This window comes from Myotis brandtii, unplaced genomic scaffold (genome assembly GCF_000412655.1).
Source record: "Myotis brandtii unplaced genomic scaffold, ASM41265v1 scaffold2927, whole genome shotgun sequence".
In the NCBI taxonomy this organism is placed as follows: Eukaryota; Metazoa; Chordata; class Mammalia; order Chiroptera; family Vespertilionidae; genus Myotis; species Myotis brandtii.
This window is the reverse complement of record NW_005361186.1, coordinates 78,070-103,351: the sequence shown is the minus strand read 5'-3', so window position 1 is coordinate 103,351 and position 25,282 is coordinate 78,070. Positions and strand designations below refer to the sequence as shown.

Below are 25,282 nucleotides of genomic sequence, written 5' to 3'. Positions count from 1 at the left end.
CTCCCCTATGTTCAAAGCAGCACAATTTACAATAGCTAAGATCTGGAAACAGCCTAAGTGCCCATCAGTAGTATTCCACAATGGAATACTACGCTGCTGTAAAAAAGAAGGAACTCTTACCATTTGCAACATCATGGATGGACCTGGAGAGCATTATGCTAAGTGGAATAAGCCAGTTGGAGAAAGATAAATATCATATGATCTCACTCATTTGTGGAATATAATGAACAACATAAACTGATGAACAAAAATAGATCCAGAATTATCGAACAGACCATCCAACCTCAGAGGGAAGGCAGGCTTATACATGCATATAAGCATAACCCATGGACACATACAGTAGGGGAGGGGGGGAGGGCTTGTGCTGGGGGTGGGAATGGCTGGGGAGAGGTCAATGGGGGGAAAAGGAAACATATGTAATACTTTAAACAATAAATAACTTAAATTTAAAAAAAGATAGAGACATCAAGGCTAAGATGACACAGATGTTGGAAATCATTGACAAAGACTGTAAAGAAGCTATTATAAAAAATGCTCCAAGAAGAAAAGCAACACTAGAAATGAATGGTGTGGTAGACAGAATCTTACAGCAGTCCACAATTTCCTGCCCTAATTGCAGAGACTATGCACAGAATATCACACCTTGGTAAGTTACAGGGCAGAGAGAGACAGCAGATATAATTAAGTTACTAACCAGCAGACTCTGAATTAATCAAAGGGAGTCTACCCAGTTATGCCTAATCTAAACCCATCAAAATCTAAGAGGGATTCAGTGAGCTACTGCGACTTGAAGGTAAGGTGGGGTCATGTGATAAGGAAATCTGCCAGCCCTGGAAGCTGAAAGTGACCCCCAAGGACCTCAGTTCTACAAAGGCAAGGAACTGGATTCCGCCAGCAATCTGAATGCACCTGGAAGCATCTTGCCCTGAGCCTCTAGAAAAAAGCCCAGCCCAGACAATGCCTTTACTTTGGTCCTATGAGGCCCTAGCTGGAGAACCAATCAAGCCCACTCAGACTTCTGATTTACAGAACTGTGAAGGAGATATTGTTTTAGCCCCTAAGGTGGTGGTATTTTGTTACACAACGGTAGTAAATAAAGACTGATTTTGGTAGTTGGAAGTGAGATGCTGCCATAACAAACACTTATTTAAGTTCATTTTGAGGTCATTAATATAACCCTCAAGTATCACAGGATTGCATTTGGGACTCACTGATTGCTCTAAAGTGAGAACATTCCTTTTGTTTATATTATTTTTCTAAAATAGTATTGAACAGACTGCATCCCTGAATTCTGCAGGCATTTGTTCCTTCTATTTTTTCTAGAACCACTGTCAAATTAATTGTGTTTATATGAAAAGGAGGGCCAAACAACAAAATCTGACTAATTTGTAAACAAACATTAACTCTTTAATACTGTCCACCGTACACTTTGAGTTTGGTGCACTGTCCTGGCTTCAAGTCTCCCAGAAGCTGCAGTATGGTGTCCAAGAGCACCCGGCTGGAGTTAACCAGGAATTCACGACCACACGCTATGGCAGCAACATCTGCAACAGAAAGACAAAACCAAGTTCAAAATCTCTGTAACTTCAAACTCTAGAAAAGTTTCTCCATGACAGAGTATTCCTTGCTGTCCTTCTCCTAACAAAATAGCCAGTGAGGCATAAAAAAATGGTGTTGTTCACAGAGTGACAACCCAGAAAGAACTGACAACCACAACAGTTACTCAGACAGTGAGTAATGCACTTTGTGAATAGCAAACACCTTGATAGTGGAACAGAGCACTGGAATCTAAGTATGACTGCAGCCAACCACAGGACAGCAAGTGGCTGCCATGCTCCAGTACCCTGATTGACAGCTGTGGGCAGTCAGGGTCCAAACAGAAGATGGGGCAATGGAGAACCAAGCTGGTGGCGTAGATAAATGCTGATACTCACTGCCTCCAACAACCACATCAAAATTCCAACTAAAATACAGAACAACCATCATTCAGAACTGCCTGAAATCTGGCTGAATAGAAGTCCTACAACTAGAGAAGTAAAGAAGAAAGCACATTGAGACTAGTGGGGGGGGGGGGCGCAAAGACACAGAACGGGCTGGTGGGGTATGTTTTTTTCAATCTGGAGGGATATCTGGCTGTAGAGGCCTCCTGTGAGGAGCAAGGGGTCCCAGCCCCACACCAGACCCCACCAGCCCAGAACTGGGAAGAGAATTCCACATAACTTTGGCTGTAAAAACCAAAGGGGATTGTGGCTGAGTGACAGGGAGATTGCTACAGTCCCAGGCAGTTCCTCTTAAAGGGCCAGCACAAGAACTTACACAGTCCTGCTTCCTCTGAGTTCCAGCACTGGGTGGCGGCTTTGGGGGATTCAGGGACATACAGGGAGGAAGTGGATTGTCTGGCATTGGGGCAGGAACTTGGGCCGACTTTCTCCAAGATGGGGGTGCTCACATGGGTCACTGTTCCTGTGCTGGGACCTTCCCCATTGCAAAACTGAGATTCCATCAACGTGGCCCACACTGTTTACACCACCCTGCCCCATCCATTTGCAGCCCAACCCAAGCTGTTTGCAGGGGCTTTTCCATATGCATGGCCTGTTCCAGCTCAGGCTTCAGACCTTTATAAAATCTCTCAAAGCAGCAGCAACTGGCATCAGTGTGCCACAAATATATCAATAAGAAGCCCAAGACCCAGCACCTGCACCAGCCCACCTTGCTTCACAACTGGGCCTTGCCTGGGCACTTCCAAGCCTAATACAAGTAGCAGCAATCTGCAGATCACTCTGTAGCTCCTGTGGGTGGCCCAGACAGTGGCTGACTTTGCACTTTCCAGAAAGCCCCAGAGCCAGTGCACCCAGTGGACAGCGTCAGACCATACCAGATTACAACTTACACATCCATGAGCAACACACTCAAGGGGCAGACTTGGTGAGCACCAAAGCCCCACTGAAGCAAGTCTTGCTCCACAGTGGTGTCACTTGCACAGCAGCTCTTCCACTGTAGTTGCAAATGTTCCTCACAGAAATGATGATCATTGACATGAGGGTACTCTAGTGACTTTGTGGAACAATTATATCCATGAAAGATAAGCTGGATCTTAGTCATGCCCATAAATTATCAACAGTCAAAAAATAATTTGTATTCTGAAATCACTATAATATTGTTTGAATGAATAAACCCAGAATAAAAAGGCAAGGAGTGTAATTATAACTTTCAAGTAAACAAAAAGCAGAAGAAACAATTAGAAAAATAAGTTTTTCTGCCAGCTGGTGTGACTCAGTGGTTGAGTGTCAACCCACGAACAAGGAGGTCACAGTTCAATTCCTGGTCAGGGCACATGTCTACGTTGCAAGCTCAATCCCCAGTAGGGGGCTTGCATGAGGCAGTCAATCAAAAATTCTCTCTCATCCTTGATGTTTTTATCTCTCTCTCCCTCTGCCCTTCCTCTCGGCAGTCAATCAAAAATTCTCTCTCATCCTTGATGTTTTTATCTCTCTCTCCCTCTGCCTCTCCCTTCCTCTCTCTGAAATAAATTTAAAAAAATTTTTTTAAATATAACTTTTCCACTTGCATGGTAAGCAAGTTAATCTTTGCAGGACTCTGACAATTTACCATCTTCTTTTACATTCTTCATTTGTCCCCTTACACAAGTTATTGAAAAGAATCACATGCTTATATTGAAGAGCAGCTTGGTTTACAATGTGCTATCACCTCCATAGTTCAGTAAATATTTACAACAGCATGTAAGGTCATTAGAGCAGGTACTACTATTGCACGTCAGATGAGGAACAGAAAACCAGAGAACTGATAACCTGGGAAGTGAACTAGCTGTGCCTGAAAATCCAGACCCTTCACTATACTAACCTATTACCAAGGACAGTGACTGTGGATGAGTAAGAAATCTAACAACTTCAATAAATCCTTGACTTCCAGTTTTTGCTTTAGGATACATTAAATTGGAAAGAGCTACACCTTGATTCTTTAAAAGGCAGGGGCGGTCATTTGCAAAATCACAACTTTTCTTGAACACATCAGAGAGCTAAGGTCAGAGATCAACCAACTAACATGAGAAATAGGAAAAGGCAGGGGCTCATGAAGAGATATGAGGCAGACACTTGCTTACCTGGGGCAGATGCTGGACACCAGACAAACCAGCAAGAAAAATCCAGCTAAAAGTTTTAACAAAGTGCCAGATCAGCAGTTGCCTGTGGCTGATGTAGACAGAGTGGTTGACTACAAAAGGAAAAGGTAGGGAGATATTGAGGAGATATGTTGGAAGTTATAGAACTGTTCCACATCTCAACTGTGGTGGTCACATGACTATATGCATTTGTCAAAACTTAGGAACTGCAAAAAGGTGAGGGGAAAAGTGTAAAGGTAAGTTTATTGCATGTAAATTTTTAAAAAGAATCCTTGTTTTAGAAGGCAGAGGATCTGTGTGACAGCTAACCAAGGTCTCTGCTGTACTGCCTACTCCCCAAGAACAGTGTTCTCAGTGTTGGAGATGCATAAGCCACCAAAACAGCACTTTAATAAAACCACCATAGTATGTAATACTCCAGTAAAATTCATCAGTGAGGAAGCAAAAAAACATATGTGTCCACTTTCCAACTCTTTATGACAGCTCCTGTGAGTCACTCCAAGCAGGGAGAAACAAAGCCAAATTGAACTCATATGCTGGGCAACAGGCTGGCTCTGCCCACTGGCCAACTGCCTCACCACTACACACCAGCTGCAGTACAAGCCGTTCAAATTCACAACTCAGCAGAATGACAAATCACATATGTCATAGACCTTTGGCGTCACTTGCAAATAGCAAAAACTCTAGTCATCAAATTTACAAATGCCTTCTGTTAAAAAAAAAAAAAAAAAAAAAAACCTTAAAAGAATTTGAAAAGGTACAGCAATGCAAGCCTCCTCCAGCAGAAGGTGCGAGGATGAGAGTGCATGATGCCTGCCGTCCTGCAGAGCAGATGCTGGATAAACCAGGACTGGCCTGAAGACCACAAGTCTCAACATCTCCCCAGAAGAAGGATCATAAGGAATTATGAAGGGACAATGACTACACAGGACCTGCCTCATTAGTATTTAGTAGGTGAAGAATATTGCCTTGAGGAAAAATAAAATGTCCTCTCTCTCTTCAATGGTAAAGAATTACCCTACGATACACAGCAGAGATGAAAGAGCAACATAAAAAAATAAATCGTAGCATCTATTTAACTATTTCACTGACTGGAGCAAAAAGCCTTGGTCCTCACTAGTACATACTACTCCTACTATATACTAAGAGATCAGTGATTGTTTGGTTTATCTGTACAGCAGTTTTGCCACAGAATTCTATCATAACTGTATAATTTTGGGGAGAAATTTACTAAAGAGACAGTTTAGGTTTTGGAATTCCTTAATTATTGTACCACAACAACCGCAATAGTTTAGGCTTTTACTTGACTAGACATTAATAAAGTGGCAATGACTCCAAATAATAAGCAGCGCAACATAGTTTTGTTCTGACTTCAGTAAAGGCACAGACTGAACATGCAAACTCGTCCCATGCTTCCTAAGACCAGTCATGCTTACTCAACAATATCGTACTTACCAGAATGACCTGCATGGTATGCAACAATCACACAACCTGGTACCTATCCCAGATGCACAGAACCAGTGTCTCCAGGGTGAGAACCACATGGCATTTGAAAAAGTTCCTGAGAGAGGTTTATGCTCAGACACCTGACTGTAATCACTGCTCTAGGACACACTTAAAACTGCCACTATGCTTAAAAGAATTACTTACTTGTCACAATTCCAGCCAAAGCAAAAACAAACTGATTTTCATCAGAATCGAGCTCCTTGACATCCCCATCCAGTGACTTCACAAAACTCTCCATTGTCTGACCAGTGATGTTGAAAAACTTCAAAGCTTTATCCTGAAAGTTTGGAAATGAGAGCATCACGCCCCTTCACAAATACCAGTGTGAAACATGTTAAAAGTGCAGGATACATAAGAAAAGACCCTGGTGGTACTTACAGAGGCAATATTTTAAAATCTATTCCTCATTAAAAGTTTCTATTGAAAAGATGAAAGGAAAAGGTTTTACTTTACTAGATACAAATAAAAGTATTAGAAAAATTACCTACAGACTAACCCAAAGAATAAAATAAAAGTACATATGGGAAACAGCTCAAAATTTACACAATGATGGAAGCACCGGGATCAATTCACCCAACAATATACTAGAAAAGCATGTATGGGTTTTCAAACCTTCGGCAAACTGCTTTTCAAATAAAGTCTTAACTGAAATCTCAACATGTAAGATAGATAAAGAAGCTGGCCGGAAGAGGTTAATGGGGGGAAAGGAGGACCTATGTAATACTTTCAACAATAAAGATTTAAAAAGAAAAATAACAGTATTTCCAAGTTTACAGAGCCTTTGCAGCACTTCTCTGAGGACCTGTTTGAAAACCAGGGCACAAGGGAGCTTCAAGGGTGACACAAATGCTCTAAGACTGGGTTGTGGTGATGTTGTGCTACTATGGAAGTCAGCTGAACACCACTGAGTTGTACACTTACAGACGGGTGAACTTTATGGTATATAAATTACATCTCAGTAAAGCTCAATTAACTTTAAAAAATAAAGTCTTCCCTGGCCGGTTTGGCACAGTGGATAGAGCGTCAGCCTGCGGACTGAAGGGTCCCAGGTTCGATTCTGGCCAGGGGCACATGCCTGGGTTGTGAGCTAAATCCGCCCCCCAGTAGGGGGCATGCAGGAGGCAGCCAGTTGATGATTCTATCTCATCACTGATGTTTCTATCTATCTCTCTCCCTTTCTCTCTGAAATCAATAAAAATATATTAAAAAATAATAATAAATGAAGTCTTTCCCCTGAAAGGCAAATACAATTTTTGATTTTTAGAATGATGAGTAGTTTATTACCGGCCTTCCACCAAACATCCCCTTGTGACTTTTATTTCCATTCATGACATTCCATTTTCCCAGAGTCACTAAGTCTTCCTTGGTTCCTTTCATTCTGTCAGCTGTGGAGTCCACGCTGTCACCACACTGGCCTTAGTCACAGGCTCTCCTTCCCTTCCATCTCCCCTACAGAGACCCAGCTCACTCCAGCCTGAGCCACTGGAACTCTAATTCGTCTTCCTGTCCAGTCTGTAGACCCCAATCTGCCCCCTCAAATCCACACTCACTCTCTGTCAGGTTAACCTTCCCCAAACTCTCCCCTTATCCCATCCTCTTTTAGTCAACACTTAGGAATCCAGTCCTCCCACCTGGACTGCATCATCAACCTGCATTAACGGTCTTCCAAAATTACACTCCACCCAACCTTATAAGCCTTCTTTCCCCACAACTTTACCACACAATCCTCCACTCTGTGTCAACTAACCTACTCACTGTCCCTAAACAAACTTACTACATTAATTTCACATACCCCCACAGCACCACGTTACAGAGGACCCCACACCACAATTCCAACTTATTTGATGAAAGAAATGGATGTAAGCCATGCTGCACCCTCCCAGCCCATAAGCATTAATCAACAAGGTCCAGTTGGCCATGCTTACTCCTCCCAGAATGGCTTTGACGACCTCCTCACTGCTGGAGACACCCCAGAGCAGAGTGCAGGCTGCTGCCCCCATCTCTGTGCAATACTCTGCCTGCTGCAGGAGTTGCTGCTTCGCTTCATTCAGCTGCTGGCGAAGAGCCAGTTTCTCCTGAAATCAAAACAAAATCAGAAAAATGAATAGCATTGAACTTTAAAATATCTCGTGTTTTCTCTTTCAAAGATATTTTAAAGAAAATAAATGCATACAGAATCATAGAAAACAGTTGGCAAATGAAAACTAGTCCTTAGAGAGCCATAATCCATATTTTAAAAATAAAATTTAGAGGCAAAATTAACACTCTTAGAAAAGAACATCCTATTACATTAGAGTTTATAAATACCATCAAAGTCGAGAAGCTTTTCATCTAGGGGAGAAAAGGGAGCAGTGGAGCCACAAATTCATCTTCTTTAAATCAAATGAACTCATTAGGCATCTCAGGTCCAAAGTGTCTATACCCAGGACCAGCACCAACTAGGACATCTGAGAAAAGTGACAACCTCACACAGCAGTCCACATATAGAGCAACACTTTTAAAAACATTTTTTAAATATATTTTTATTGATTTCAGAGAGGTCAAGATACCACCTCACACCTGTTAGCGTGGCCATTATCAACAAGGCAAGTAATGTGTTGGAGAGGTTGTGGAGAAAAGGGAACCCTCATTCACTGCTGATACAGCTACTATGGAAAAGAGTCTGGCCATTCCTCAAAAAAATTAAGAATAGAGCCCCAGCTGGTTTGGCTCAATGGATAGAGCGTCGGCCTGTGGACTGAAGGGTCCCAGGTTCGATCCCAGCAAAGGGCACATGCCTGGGTTGCAGGCTCGATCCCCAGTGGGGGGTGTGCAGGAGGCAGCCAGTCAGTGATTCTCACTCATCATTGATGTTTCTATCTCTTTCTCCCTCTCCCTTCCTCTTTGAAATCAATAAACATATATTTCAAAAAAAAAAAAAAGAATAGAGCTACCATACGACCCAGCAATCCCTCTCATGAATATATACCTGAAAAACTCAAAAACATGTATTCAAAAAGATATATGCACCCCATGTTCACTGTAGCATTACTTACGGTGGCCAAGACATGGAAACAACCAAAGTGCCCTGCAATAGAGGACTAGATAAAGAAGATGTTGTACATATATACAATGAAATACTATTCAGCCATAAGAAAGGATGAAATACTGCCATTTGCAACAACATGGATGAACCAAGAGAATATTATGCTAAGTGAAATAAGTCAATCAGAAAAAGCTAAGAACCATATGATTTCAATCATATGTGGAATATAAAACTGAAACTCATGGACACAAACAGCAGTGTGGTGGTTGCCAGAGGGAAGGGATGTGGGAGTAAAAGGGACCCTAATATATGGTGACAGGAGATGATTTGACTTTGAGGGGTGGGCACACAGTGCAATATACAGGACTAGCACTGATTTCAAAAACAAAAACTTATCAGAAAGCTATAAAAATAAAACCAGTGTTGGATTGGCATAAGAATGAACACACAGATGAGTGAAACACTGACATTTATGGCAATCAACTTTAACAAAGATGCCAAGGCAATTCAATGGAAAAATTATTGCCTTTTCAAAAAATGGTGCTAAAACAACTAGATATTCATTTGTAAAAAAAAAAATTATATGTGATAAAACTGCCTAGAACTATGGGCGTACACACAAATGAGTGCATACAAAATTGGTGAAATACAAACAAATCCAGGTAATGCTGATGAAACCTACATAAACTCTGGGGATTATATCAATGTCAATGTCCTGGCTTTCAGTTTGTCCTGTAGTTATGCAAGATGTTACCACTGGGGGATACTGTGTGAAGGTATAGGGAACTTCCCTGGACTTTTTGCAACTTCCTATGAATCTGTAATTATTTCAAAATAATTTTTTACCAAAAAAACTGGATTAGGGTGATAGTTTTACAGCTGCATAAATTTACTAACAATCATCAAACTATACTTGTATAATAGATGAATTTTGTGGTATATAAAATATATCTCAAAAAAGCTATTTTAAAATAAACATTAATCAAACCCTGATATATTTGCTTACTTAAAGTGAATATTGATACATAACAGGGTATCAAGTATAATACTTTCCAGGTTCCTTGACACTCTGAAGTTATTTCTGATTTTAACTGAACTATCAGTTAGTTTTTCTTTTAAAAGTTTTCTGAAATAATGTACAAAGTTTGCAACAACTTTCCTTTTATTACCATAAAAGTAGTAACTCTTTCCTACCAAATTAAAAATGTCAACAACAAAATTTGGCAGTCCATACTTGTTAGTGTACTGACTGTGAAAGGTGCATGCCAGAACAAAGCAACACACAGAGAGGACGAAACCACAGGTAAACCACTGAAAGGCCTGCTCCTCAAGAACACAGGGAACTATACATTGTCTGCGATCACTTCACACAGAAAAGCCAGCCAGGCACTAAAAAAGGGCCGCCAGCAGGTGGAAAGCCTCCTCTAACCTTACAGTGACAGCACAGTCCTTCAAAAAGTCATCCAGCTACCCTCTGACAGTTTCACCTACACCAGAAACGCTGGGCTCTTTCTCTAGTTCAAAGGCTGCTTTGCCAGGACTCTCTGGGCCAGTCTCATAGATCACATCAAGGCCCAGCTGGCTTCCTCCACTGATCTGACTCAATCACACTAAGGAAACATCTCAACTGAGGTCAGGAACCAAGTTTTCCTTGTTCCAGTCACCAGTCTAGGGCAGTTGGGCGCTACTGCTTTATGAATTTGAGTCCATTCTTTATCTGATCTTTTCTTTCATACTGGAATCAGTACCTTCCACCTTTCCCTAACGACTTTAATCCATGCTGGAGTACTTACTAGCAATACTCTAACTTAGGATCTAGCCTCTGGATTCTTTCCTGGTTCCTCAACTCTAAAATAAGCTTCCAGAGTCTGGCACATGATCTGTGTAGACCTGGACAGAGACCGCAGAAAAGGCAACTGCCAGTTCTCCACAACAAGGAGACATGGTCTTGTTACACAAACTTGTATTACACTGGGGGGGGACTACTAAACAGCAAACTTCACTGGAAACAGTTTAACCTAAAATATCCCCACTTCTGCCCTGGCCAATGTTTCTCGGTGGTTGGAGTGTCAGCCCAAATGAGCACCTTAGAGTCTCGGGTTTGAATCTGAGTCAAGGGCACATACTTGGGTTGCAGATTCAATCCCCAGTCCTGGTTGGGGCGTGTGCAGGGTGCATATGGGAGGCAACCAATCGATGTGTCTCTCATATTAATGTTTCTCTCTCTTTTTTTCCTTCTCTCCTTCTCTTCCTCCCTTCCACTCTCTCTAAAAAAATCAATGGAAAAAAAGGATTAACAAATAAATAAATAATAAAATAAAATATTCCCACTTCAACTAAGATCAATGCGAAGGCAACAACACGCTGGTGATATGAAGCTGCTTTACCAAGGTCCTTTCATCCTCTATACTGGCACTAGTAGAATGGTTTATTTTTAAGCATTACAGCTAACATGCCAGCAAAACATGCATTTTCCCTATGCTTTCAACTTAAAAAAACAGGAAATCTAAGATTCTGTTCCAATGTAAGCTTCAACAAGGATGTCTCAGCAATTTAAGAAGGAACTGAACCAATGAATTGCATTGTTAACATTGATCAAATTCCTTCTTGCCTATTGGTCAACTTCTTTCTGACCATGATACTTTAGGCCCAGACACTGCCATTTTAGTTTATCATGATCTACGCAGAATACAGCAAAGCTAAAATTTAACCTTTCACTATGTGATGTTCCACATAACCCAGTTTTAAGACTAAACCGTTTTCCCAACCTTTTCTACTTGCTCGATATTAAAGTCTATAAAAATTCCCCTTGTTTTGGAAAACCTCTTTACAGCCACATTCAGAATTCCTTCACATGAGAAGACAGTATGAAATAAAACTTTGTACACAGGGAGGGGTCATTCCTGTAAGTTAGTAGTACCTGCTGCCCTAGCTGTGCTGGGAGAAGCAAGTGAGATGCATGGACAGCCACTGACCACCTGCCAGCATGCAGTAAACAATACACACTAGCTAGTTATTACTAGTACAATTATTGTTTTACTATTCAAAAATAAAAATACATTCAAGCCCAGCCGACATGGCTCAGTGGTTGAGCATCAACCTATGAACCAGGAGAGGTCACGGTTGATTCCTGGTCAGGGCACATGCCCAGGTTTCAGGCTCAATCCCCAGTGTGGGGCGTGCAGGAGGCAGCCAAGCAATGCTTCTCTCTCTTCATTGATGTTTCCATCTTTCTCTCCCTCTCCTCTCCTCTATGAAATCAGTAAAAATATGTTAAAAAAATACACATTCAAGCTCAAAATTTTACCAGAAGGGGTAGAATAGTTCATTTTACAGAAGAAGAAATTTCTTCCATTCCAAAAGTAAAAATTAATGTGTAATTTTCAAGAAATATTGTTAGTCTCCCCTAATATTAAATAAAATTGGTTAATTTTAAATATCAGTAAATGTCCCTAAATTAATTACAAATATTTTATTTAATACATCACCTCTGATTATAAATTATGTGTACAATATTTTTTTTCAATACTTTTATTATGAATTTTTATGTTTTGGAATGGCCTTTTAAACATAAAAATTAACGGTGACTATTAAAAAGCACCAAGTAAATAATCTCCACAATAAACAGTTATAAAATCCAAATGTTCAACTATTTTCCAACCCATTCAAAATACATACATACATACATACATTTAAAAATACAATCTCCTGATGCTTAAAGGCTAGAAAGACAAGTCGCCAACACCACTGAGTAGACACAGCCACAATGCTGGTGTTTTAAGCAGCCGTCTGTGAGCATCATACCTTCTTCTCTTTCATGCTGTCGGCTTGCACAGTCTCCAGGCGTGCTTTAAAGTGCTCACAATCCATTCTCAGTTGCTCTAATTCTTGCTCCTTCCTTTCTAGATCTACAAGAAATAGACATAAATACCTACTATTTCAAATCACTAATCTCTCTTAAGCATCCATTTTACCTGATCTATTAGGAAAATCTATACTCATTTCTTAGGTAGTATTTGCATAACCAGTCCTTGAATAACCAATATTCTACAAGTCCTGCTTTTTACATTTGCCAGTTTTTAGCCCATAGTAAAAAGCACTTTTTTTGTTTTCTGTTTATAAGACCTCACTTTACTGCCAAACTCGTACTCAGGGTCTAAGAAAGTGTATATTTAAAGGACTGGAGGCAGGGCTGAGAAACCCGACTGTCTCATGGCACAAACTTGTATCTGTTCCAGAAAAAGCAGAAGGCAGCTCAGTGGTAGACAGTGCCAGCCGGGGCTGATTCACAAAACTGGTCTCACCAACGGGCAGAGTGACTCAGGGAGACAGCTGCACTGGTAGTCAATGGAGGAGTGAGAAATGGTGATAGGAACGAGAAAAGGCCATAGTGAAAGGTGGCGACTATGGAATACTTCCTCTACACCATATTCATTCCGATGATTCAAACGGCCAACAAAAGTCCCAAAAGACATCCACGTTAATAAATTTGAAGTCAAAAGTATTATCACTTTAAATAGAAAGTATTATGGGGCAGAAATACTGGCGTTCAAAAATCAAAAAAATACATAATTTAAATTTTTAACTGCCTAGATTTCAAGGGCTGAGAAATCATCAGTTTTTATGCTGACATGTACCAAAATTGGGAGGGCAACTGTGCTCAGAGCTAACGGTGTTACTTCTCTGATTAAAGTAGCAATAGCTAAGGGCAGTGATTCTCAGACTTGAGAGGACTCCTTCAAACAGGCTGCTGGTTCAGTAGGATCGAATTGGGCCTGAGACACTGCATTTCTTACAAGTGACCAGGTGAGGCTGATGCTGCTGGTCTGGGAACAGACTTTGAGGACGACTGCCTTGGGACAAGAGCCTGGTCTCTCATCACTAACTAAATGAAATCAGCACAACCAACGACAGCAATCGAGGGAAGGCAGCTGTCGAAATACTAAAGGGTGGAAAAACAGAGGGTGGTGACAGAGTCTCAGGAGCAGACCCCTGAAAAATGGAACATTACTCCACCAGAGAGGAGAAATGTGGCCTCCAGACACTTCCTCCAATGATGAGCAGATGAAAGAGACCTTGGGGTCTCGGGGAGAAGGCAAGGGGAAGCCCATCAAGAAGCTCAGGGGTCCTGCCAAGAATAACACGGGCATCCCAAAAGCTCTGGAGAGTCTACATTTCGGAGACCCTTTACCCTGGAAGGAAGGTAAAACCTAAAGTTCAATATTCAGACAGAGATTATGAAATTGGCTGGCAAACCTTCTTTTAAAACACATTTCTTATAAACTAAGATGAAGTAACATGCGACTATTTCTTCTCACTTAAATCAGTTTCTTTTCTGCCCTTTCATGATGTACGGTAGTATGCCACAATATGACTTTCACTGGAATTCTTTCTTTTGTCCCATAATCCTGGCCACACAAGAAAACAACTATCAATCAAGTGCTATGCTTGGAAAACTACATGGTTGACTTTTGTAACAATGCTAAATGAAAATATATATGTGCATATATTACTTATAATTATGTGTGAAATACAAACTGGTCACAAGGAAACAAAATGAAAGGAAGATAAAATTATTGATAGCGTAAATCCTTTGCAGTTAACTTTTAAATGTTTCTTCTATTATCAAACTGTATATTACTCAAACATGGTAATGAAAATAGGAAACTGCAACTCTACAAGCCATGTTATCACGTGTAAAAATCTGTAGAAATTAATTTAACCACCCAAAAGACTTTCATTATGGTAATTTCATAATCTCTCACTCTGTATAGCTGCACACCACTCACTGTAAGTTAACGTGACCACGGGACAGGGTTAAATACAGCCCGTTCTACCACAGGCCACCTCACAGAGCTCAGTGTCAGGGATGCCGCCCACACTGCAGGCTCTCCCGGGGAAGCAGTGCCTTTCCGCGGTGTGAGGCCGCTGCCTTGTGGCCAGATGGGAGCACTGCCGCTGCCATGCCTCCTGACAAAACTCCCACCTTGCACTTTCTTTTTTTTTTTATTTGACTTAAACAAGAAATTTTTTCTCTCACAGTTCTAGAGGTTACAATTCTGAGATCAAGGTGTCAGTAGAGTTGGTTCCTACTGAGAGCTGCAAAGACCTCTATTCTTAGTTCATCTACTGTTGGCCTATTCACATCGTCTTCCCTCTATACATATTCCTGTATCCAAAATCCCTGTTTTTATAAAAAAAACATACATCATATGTTGAATTGGAATTGATCCTAATTACCTCACTTTAACTCTATTATCTCTGTAAAGACCCTGTCTCCAAATAAGGTCACATTCTGAGATACTGGAGGTTAGAACTCAACATAAGAATCTGGACCACCTTGCATTTTCAACTTGGCCCACAGCATGCCTGCCATCTAAAACACCTCAAGGGCACAGATGTTCATGTTTTGTATTCTAATACATCCCAAACGCCTACAACAGTATGTGCCGCATAGTAGGCACTTTACAAATATTTGTCACAAAAATAAATTTCACTTCTTTATGCATTCCTTCTGCTAATCCTTCAATAAAAAACACAATTACTTTAATTATATGTCTCATTCTTCTGTTATAAGAATGTTATTTCTTTAAAATCACAGAAATAATATGAACAGTAAATGATATACTAGTGGAGACATTATCTACCCAGCCTCAATATTAGAACAGGGAAGGGGCTGCCACTAAGCCTATACTGTACTTCAACAGTTAACCTTTAGCATTCAAAATGAAGGAGAAATCTCCATTTAACTGTTAACCAAATGAAGGGTGGCCTAGACAGACTACAACAATATTTATATAGAAACAATCTAAATCACAGGCCATTTCAACACCTATATATCTTCTGAATTTTACAATTCTTTTTGATAGTTTTAATAACTTGAGAATCACTGTATCTCTTAATTCTCAACTGATTCACAGGAAAGGTATAGATAACTATAAATGAAAACATTAATCAAAGAAATTTAAACTATACAAAAAGGATCAATTTCTTCTACCCCTTTTTTATCATCTGGCATAGTTATAAATTTACCAGTTGTTCATATTATGAAAATTTGTTTCCATCAAAATAACTATGGAAAGAGTCTCAAATCCAAAATAAAGGCTTTTTAACAGCCATTAACTTTTACCTTCTTATCACGTTCTAATAGGTTTAGAAAAGAATTTAGAATTAGCTACTGATGGATTCCATCTTTAGTTGAGCTGAGATTTGGAGGGTGTTGTTTGTTTCCAGCACAAAGTATGGGTTTCCCCCGCTATCCAAAAGTAGAGCTACTCCTATGAAACCATCATAAGCCCAAATGGCATAAAGTGAACAAACAATTACCTGAGGACACATCTTGCAAATAGATGCACAAAATAAATGGATATAAAGCCTAGATGCTAACAGATACAGTTGAAAGTTCTGGCAGCTTGATGCTGAAATGCTGAGTGTGGTTCCCAGCAATGGAAGAAAAAAAATGAGGGACATCTGTAATACTCTCAACAATATTTAAAAATTTTTTAATTAAAAAACAACAACAGGATTTTCCAGTTTAAAATAAATTATCGAGCCCTAACCAGTTTTGCTCAGTGGATAGAGCGGACTAAAAGGTCCCAGGTTCGATTCCGGTCAAGGGCATGTACCTTGGTTGTGGGCACATCCCCAGTAGGGAGTGTGCAGAGGCAACTGATCGATGTTTCTCTCTCATCAATGTTTCTAACTCTCTATCCCTCTCTCCTCCTCTCTGTAAAAAAATCAATAAAATATAAATAAATAAATAAGTTATTGACACCCACTGAGGCAGGAATAACTCCCTCACTGCTGAATGAATACGCCCAAGAAGGAGAAAATGGGGGGTGGGCTAACTTCCATGCCTCAGAACTGCAATTCACACCCAGGTCAGACCTATTCCAAACCTCCCTACACCTTTTCCAAATTCATGGGACGTCAGTGTTTGAGCCAGAATGGAAGTGCTGGGCCAGGAACAGAGTGCTTTCTTCAGGACACCAAGTGTTTAGCAATCCCTCCACCTGAGGAGGTCCTCTTTATCGCGGGCACCCCTGAGCTGTGCACCGTCCCAAAGAGGGTCCCACTTTAAGACTTACACTTCCTGTGAGGTAAGCCTAACTGTCCTCGTTTCATAGACAGGGTAATACCAGGCACGTGAGTTAGACGCAGGATACGGATTACTCCCATATCTCTGTTATTTCCATTGCTGAGCTCTGCCCTTACTTCCTTACCAAGACGAATCACTTCTTCATATCTCCCTCCAACTCCATCCATGTGGCCATAGTCCCAAACCTTCCTCAGTGAGCACACTCTCATTAATACTCCATCCTCCATCCAATCCCTCAAGCCTATTCTACACTCAGATACAAAAATCGTTCCCCTGAAAACATAATTTTAATGGCTATTCTATGTCATTTTCATGTGATTATTTCCAGTTGCTTCTCATCTCAAATTAAAAACAATAACTCAGGATTATTTTATCTTCTATAAGCTTCTCACACTTACTGACCTCAACTATACCTGACTCTACTATACATCAACCCTTGCTTCATATGTCAAGCAGAAAAAATAGCTCATTAACCCACAATCAATCCTGCTTACTCCTTTTTGTGACTTTCATACATGACATCATTCTAGTCTAAAAGTTTCCGCTTTTCTAATAAATCATGCCTCTCATTCCCTATAGATTCTCTGGCCGCACCCTCGTCAATGTTATTCCAAAATCCACCACTTACCTGCCCAGTTTCCCAAAGGGAGTTACTATGCTAGAGTCACAATGAAGTCCAGTATCTACTTGATACTTATCAATGTAAGTCCTTTGGCTGACTTTTAAACAAGTGATCCGTTTTTACTCCATGGGATCCATTCTCTGTACCATGGCTCACATGATTAGTCTAGGAAGACAGGCCCCTGGGAAGGCCCAAAAGGGCCAACAAACCTAATCCTTATTTTAAAAGGAGGAGGGGTATTTTTGTTTTCTTTCACATTACCCAAGTGGTAAGAATTTAAGAGCCCAAATTAGGTAAAAGACACCTTAGGTCAGGCTTAGGCCAGAGAAGTAGATGTCTCCAAGGGTCAGCTGAAGTTCAAGTTCACAGTAAAGCCTCCTACAACCACCCCAATCCACTCTGATCCATCCATCCTCTCTCTCTCTCTCTCTCTCTCTCTCTCTCTCTCTCTCTCTTAATTCTCACCCAAGGATATTTTCCCCCGCTGATTTTCAGAGAGTGGAAGGGAGACACACTGATTGGCTGCCTCCTGCACAAACCCCAACCAGGGCCAGGATCAAACCTGCAACCCAGGTACATGTCCTTGACTGGGAATTGAACCCATTCCTGGGCCAATACTCTCTCCACTAAGCCACACCAGCCAGGGCAATCTTTTCTTTCTCTTAACACCCAGTTTCCTGTAGTACATATACTACTAGCTTCATGAGATACTGCTATAAATTAGGAGGGTGGGCAGGGCGGTTTCTCAGGACCAAGTAGTCAGCCAGGCACAGAACATATAAACAGGGGCTCTGTACTCCCACCAACTTGTACCTTAAGATGGGAATAAAACCATTTTGTCTGAAGGAAAAGTACAGAATGCTCTGACAACATCTAAAAAGTGATGCATCCTAACTAGGCAGGCAGATAAGGAAGTGAGACTGTACCTGAGGCTGAGTAAAGCAATATCCAGCCTTTCCAACTATGGCACAGTTTGGTTCAGGGTTTTGGGTGGGAGTGGATTTTGGTGGGTTCTCTGCTTAGTTTTTGGTCTTTATCCTAAGAGCAAAGAGAAGCCATTGAAGACTTAAGCAGGGGAATGACACAATAAGACAATTGTTAAAAATGCTCAATGTCACTAATCATCAAAGAGATGCAAATTAAATCTCACACCTGCCAGAATAGCTACAGTCAATAAACTAACAATTGCTGGTGAGAATGTGGAGAAAAGGGAACCCTAATACACTGCTGGTGGAAATGCAGACTGGTGCAGCCACTGTGGAAAACACTATGGAGTTTCCTCAAAAAAGTAAAACTGGAATTGTCTTTTGATCCAACCATCCCACTTCTGGGAATATATCCTAAGAATACCGAAATACCAATCAGAAAGAATATATGCACAGCAACGCAATTTATAATAGCTAAGATCCGGAAACAGCCCAAGTGCCCATCAGTAGATGAGTGGATAAGAAAGCTGTGGTATCCTATATAATAAAAGCCAAATATGCAAATCAACCGAACAGCAGAACGACTGGTTGTTATGATGCTCACTGACCACCAGGGGGCAGACGCTCAATACAGGAGCTGCCCCCTGGTGGTCAGTGTGCTCCCACAGGGGGAGCGCTGCCCAGGCAGAAGCCAGGCTCATGGCTGGCAAGTGCAGCGGCGGTTGGGGGGCCAAGTGGTAAGGAGCAAGGAGTCCCAGACTGCAAAAGGGATGTCCGACTGCCGGCTTAGGCCCGGAAGCGGGCTTAAGCCAGCAGTCGGACATCCCCCAAGGGGTCCCGGACTGCGAGAGGGCGCATGCCAGGCTGAGGGACCTTGGCCCCTGTGCATGAATTTTGTGCACCGGGCCTCTAGTCCTATATAATAAGAGCCCAGCAACCAAATGGTGGAACAACCAGAACAACCGGTCGACCAGTCACTATGACACACACTGACCACCAGGGGGCAGACGCTCAATGCAAGAGCTGCCCCCTGGTGTTCAGTGCGCTACCACAGTGGGAGCGCTGCTTGGCTGACCAGGATGAGCGGCTGCTCCTGCTATGAACACCGGGCTGACAGGCAGGAACCCGGGCTGCGATCCTCAGCTCCTCGCCCCAGGCTCCTCCTCCTCGTTCCCTGCCGCCTCCTCCGGATGCCCACAGGCTGTGCAGCGCAGCCGCTGGGCTTGCAGAGCTGACCCCGGAGGCTGGGAGACAGGTTCATGGCCACCATGGGACTGAGGCCTACTCCGCCGCCTCTCAGTGCTATTTTCCCTGAATGGGTCCCCTGGAGAGGCGAATGTTGGACCAGGGAACAGCCGCTCAGAGGGCGGGTTCACAGCCACTCGGCTGACCGGGATGAATGGTGCTCCCACAGCAGGTGATTCCCGCAGGCCACTCCCCCCACCAGTGCACGAATCCCATGCACCAGGCCTCTAGTATTTATATAATGGAATACTATGCAGCTGTAAAAAAAGATCTCTTACCCTTTGAGATGGCATGGATGGACCTGGAGATTACACTAAGTAAAATAAGCCAGTCAGAGAAAGACAAATATCACATGATCTCACTTATGTGTGGAATCTAATGAACAAATAGGTCCAGAGACATAGAAGCATGGAACAGACTAACAAATCTCAGAGCGAAGGGGAGAGGAGGAGGTGGGAAGACATTAACCAAAGAACTTATATGCATATCTGCATAGCCCGTGGACACAGATGATAGTAAAGTGAAGGCCTGGGGTGGGGCAGGAGAAAGTAAAGGGGTTGGGGGGAAGAGGGACATCTGTAATATTCTCAACAATAAAAATAAATTTTAAAAAATATATCCTCAGGTGAGGGTTAAAAAAAAAGTCTGAATTGTTAAAATTACTTGGGCTTCCCTGGCCAGGTCACTCAGTTGGTTGGAGCTTCATCCTGAAGATCCAAAGATTTTGAGTTCAATCCCCAACCATGGTGTATATGGGAGGCAACCGATTGATGTTTCTCTCTCTCTCCCCCTTCCTCTCTCTAAATATATCCTCGGGTATTTTTGTTGTTGCTGCTGTTAATCCTCATCTGAGGGTATTTTTTCCATTGATTTTTATTTTTTTATATATTTTATTGATTTTTTTTTATAGAGAGGAAGGGAGAGGGATAGAGAGCTAGAAACATCGATGAGAATGAAACATCAATCAGCTGCCTCCTGCACACCTCCCACTGGGGATGTGCACGCAACCAAGGTACATGCCCTTGACTGGAATCGAACTTGGGACCTTTCAGTCCGCAGGCCGAGCTCTATCCATTGAGTCAAACCGGTTAGGGCTCCATTGATTTTTAGATAGAGAGGAAAGTAGGAAGGGGAGAAAGGGAGGGAGGGAGGGAGGGAAGGAGGAAGGGAGGGGGGGGATATACAGCAGTGTGAGACACACTGATTGGTTAGTTCCTGCATACTCTCTGACTAGGGTTGGAGGTCAAACCTGCAAACCAGGCACATGCCCTAGACTGGGAATCAAACCCAAGACCCTTTGGTGCGCAAGCTATGCTCTAACCAATGAGCATACTGGTCAGGGCTGGGGTGAGGATTTTTTTTTTAATCTTTTTTTTTTCCAAATATATTTTATTGATTTTACAGAGGAAGGGAGAGAGGGAGAGAGAAACATCAGTGATGAGAGAGAATCATTGATTGGCTGCCTCCTGCACGCCCTCTAGTGGGGAGCAACCCAGGAACCCAGGCATGTGCCCTTGGCCAGAATCGAACCTGGGACCCTCAGTCCACAGGCCAACCCTCTATCCATTGAGCCAAACCAGCTAGGGCAAGGATTTTTTTTTTTTTTTACTTACTTAGGCTATAGTGCATAGAACAGGCTGGAGCGTGGCAATGAGTGAATGCTGCCATGAGGCAGAGATTCAGGCAAAATGATCGGGGCCTTGCCCTGGCTGGTTTGGCTCAGTGGATAGAGCATCAGCCTGCAGACTGAAAGGTCCCAGGTTCGATTCCAAACAAGGGCACATGCGTAGGTTGTGGGCTCGATCCCCAGTAGGGAGCTTGCAGGAGGCAGCCAATCAGTGATTCTCTCTCATCATTCATGTTTCCATCTCTCTCTCCCTCTCCCTTTCTCTCTGAAATCAATAAAAATATTTTTGTTAAAAAATGATAGGGGCCTGGACTCAGGTAGTGGTGGTGACAATGGAGGTAAGCTGACAAACTCAGGTTGCACCCGTGAGCGAAAATGTGTAGGACTTACTGGCAGACCGGTGAGGGTTGAATAGTGAGCAGGAGAAGTGGGCAACAAGGAGGGTCCTCGATTGGTCTGTGTGTGGATGGTCTGGGGAGACTCAGGCAGCACAGTTTTAAGTGAGGAGGGAGGATGGATATCATGAGGGGGGTTAATATAATGAGTCTGATGTAGAAAGTAAAAATGAGCTTGCTCTGAGACAGTGAAACTCTGTCCTGCAATTGTCAGGCTGGGACAAGACACACAGTAAGCTAGCTGCCACGTTAACAGGAAACAATACCTCTCTCACGGACACACTGCAACTGTAAAAGAGTCATAAGGACCCCTTCTTTCAGTGACTGCTAGTTTCTTATTCAGAGAAAGCTTATTCTGTAAAATCCCACACTACCAGAAATTTTACTTATACCAGTAAGAAGGAAACAGCCCACTCTCACCTACAGAATCAAAATCACTGGGACCGAGCAGCGGCCTTGATTTCCAGCTAGCTGCAGGGATTCAAATAAGGATTTCTAGACACTAAGTCCACATCGATGTAAGTTTTGTAGTTTTCAAGGAAACGGGCCCTGGGTCCACTGCAGTGAGACCTGATGCCGACCCCTTGGCACACAGCTCTACTTTGCTTAGAGCCCATCAAAACATGACTTCACCTAACTCCACTCTGCCCAAATGCTACAGCAGCTCTGTCCTTTTGTTTCTTGGCATGATGCCCGGGCTCCTCTGGTGTCTGGTCTCCCTCACTACAATGAGCCCATAAACCCGACCTTGGGAGACTACCAGGTCCTTTCTGATGGCCATAGACTGATTAGGCTGGGACAAACTTTTAGAATTTTAAGTGATTGCCAAACACGTGAGAAAAAATACCACACAGCAGTTAGGGCCTGAGCCTGGAGGAGGTCTGAGCTAGAGATAAATGCAGGGGCCACTGGCACCAAAATGGTAACTGAAGCTGTGGGCACAGACTGCCCACAGAGAGACCATGGAGTGAGGAGAGAGTGGGCCTAGGCCTGAGCCTCAAGAAACTCCATTGGCTGACAAAGAAGGATGAATCAGCAGAGGAAAGTGAGAAGAAATGGCTTGAGAGATCAGTGAGGAAAGAGGTGACTACATGGCATGGGAAAGGGCAAGATCCCCCGAAGTCTAACGTTGATCATGTCACCAGACTCATGTGTGGCCCTGGCTTTTGTGAGCACAATTTGATTTTGGCAGAGGACTGATCTCCAAAGACTGACCCGTGCTCATCTGTTCATGAGACCCTGGTACACTTTTCAGAATGCCAGTTTTACTAATTTGCAGATTGTCACTCTCTGCTACCGGTTAGCACTTTCCTTCCTTGAAGATAAATGCACTTGGTTTGACTGACTGTTCTCAGAAGGTTGCTGGATGAGCAAGGCATCAGAACTGGGAAGTTTAAGAAGCCAATGACCTGAAGCCATGGTAACCAGTGACATGGACATATCCAGCAGGGTCCTGATGGGAAACAAATCAACCCAGATGTTGAGACTTTATGGGATCGCAAAGATAAGAGACCCAACAGGGACGGTGAAGCACCCAGGGACTAGCACTGCCCTCAGCTGAAGGAATGAGGGGGGGAAACGGTGTTACTGGAGCCCAGTGAGAGCTGAGACTGTGGAGGCTCTGATGCCTTCCATTGGTGAGCCCTGCTGGCAGCAAGGGAGCCAGAGGAAAGCATTCTGCAGGAACCTACAGCACCTGGCAGAGGAGCGTGGATCTGAGGGTTCCAGAGAGACAATAAACGGGCAGGGAGTTATGGCGACCATGAGCATTCTCCCGGCTAACTGAATGTGGCTGCCCCCTGACCAAACACATCTGCACAAACCAGAAACTTGTACTGTTAAAATAACTTCTTGCCTGGACTAGTGCTAGAAACACAACCTACATCCCCTCGATGCACCTTTTCTACAGGTGACGGCAAATAGATGCATTGTGGTGAGTCAACCTTAAGCACTGAAAGTTGATTTTAATTATAATTCAGCTTCAATTAGGCAAGTGTGAATCAATCCTAGAATATCTCCAGGAACGTCAATAGGCTCCTGGATTGATATCTTATGTGACAGCTCAGCTCAACTCTCATTGTCTAAATCAGTGGTTCTCAACCTTCTGGCCCTTTAAATACAGTTCCCAACCATAAAATTATTTTCGTTGCTACTTCATAACTGTCGTGTTGCTACTGTCATAAATCGTAATGTAAATATCTGATATGCAGAATGGTCTTAGGCGACCCCTGTAAAAGGGTCGTTCGACTGCCAAAGGGGTTGCGACCCACAGGTTGAGAATCGCTGGTCTAAATGGACAAGTCCGACCTAGCAAGCTGGAACTTAAACCAGGGCTAGAAACTTACCAACCCATCAACCTAGAGACAAGCAAGCACACATTCAGCCATCTCTACAGACGCATTTAACTGCAAGGTAAGATCCTTAACTTCCACCAGTAAGGACTTAATTTTTGGAGCAGAGCTTTTAAATTATAAAAAATATAAAATTCTTCTGCCAAGGAAGGAGGTGGAGAGAAAGAGAAGCTGGTAATAGATACTTCAAAGAGCTAGCAACCCTTCCTCCAACACAAACAACACACGTCCCAGTCACTCATTCAAGCCCCTCCCTTTCTAACTTTGTCTTATCTGACTCTCCCAAATGTAATGAAGGACTAGAACTGTACCTTGAGGTTTATTTACAATTACTTTACCGTTATCTATGTATGTAAAGTAAACATGCTGGACCAGACTGCTGTCACCAACAACGCCTGCTGAGAGGAAGCAAGACTCACTTTTTTCTACAATCTTTAATTTCTGGAAGCTTTCCAGTACTTCCCCATTTAGTATCCTGGGTAGGAAGTCCCGTATCTGCATCACTTCAGTCGTCAGCCGTTCCAGATCCTTCTTCCGGACCTTAACAAACTCTTCTTTAGTTCCCATAAGCTGGAAGAACAAACAGGTCTTCAGATTATTACATTTCTCTTCCGGTGACTAGAACCAGCGGCCCCTCAGCGTGCTTCCCTTTTCATGCCTTTCACCTTCATAGCTTCAAACGCACGTCTGTACCTACAGCGCCCTCTGCTGTACAGATCACACCTTAGAGCCCACGCCCCAGCCTACACAATGGGAGCTACTTCACGTGCATACGAGGCCCCGTGCCTGAACGTCCAAGAAAACGCCAGCAACTTCTCCCTAACGTTTCAGCGCCCAGCTCATCGGGAGGAAAGGGAGTTTCCTAGATTCCTACCGGGTGCCCAAGCCCTTGGCTGGCCCCTCATTCAGTGTCCACCGTAACCCTTCCAGGTTGCCCAGGTCAGAAAGAGGAAGTGGGGTGACTCAAAGCACCGCCATTAACAGGGGATAGACCCAAGATTCTTCTCCTCCATCGCGTGTGGTGGAAGAGACATCGGGGCGACTGGGAATCTACACTAAGCCCCGACACAGCCTCACAGCCTCACAGCCTCGCGGGGAGGGTCGGCTCCGGGTGTCCGAGGGGCACCATCGCCATCTAGTGTTCCCGCGCCCACGCGCAGCCTCCTGGACCCGCCTCCAGGATCAGAGGCAGGGTCGCTCGGCCTGCTCCCCAGGCCCAGGCCACGCCAGAGGCTCAAAGAGGCCCAGGGCCGTTTTCAGGCGCCCTGGATGAGGCCGACAGAGTCGGCAGTAAGCGAGGGTAAGCAAAGGGTGGCTGCTCAGACACGCGGGCGGCGGCCCAGGCCTCC

The 25,282-nt window shown here is 43.1% G+C and overlaps 1 protein-coding gene across 1 annotated transcript in view; it reads right to left on the bottom strand.

The window, feature by feature from the left end:
* The window catches only part of HSF2BP (heat shock transcription factor 2 binding protein), a 71,464-nt gene that overhangs the window by 44,930 nt on the left and 1,252 nt on the right, over positions 1 to 25,282 (bottom strand). The window contains exons 2-6 of the mRNA XM_005869385.2: positions 24,353 to 24,503; positions 12,474 to 12,577; positions 7,570 to 7,719; positions 5,789 to 5,921; positions 1,427 to 1,544 (exon numbers count right to left, since the gene is read on the bottom strand). Coding sequence (XP_005869447.1) covers positions 1,427 to 1,544; positions 5,789 to 5,921; positions 7,570 to 7,719; positions 12,474 to 12,577; positions 24,353 to 24,500 — 653 coding nt within the window. The 5' untranslated portion in view covers positions 24,501 to 24,503. The remainder of the gene's footprint in view (positions 1 to 1,426; positions 1,545 to 5,788; positions 5,922 to 7,569; positions 7,720 to 12,473; positions 12,578 to 24,352; positions 24,504 to 25,282) is intronic.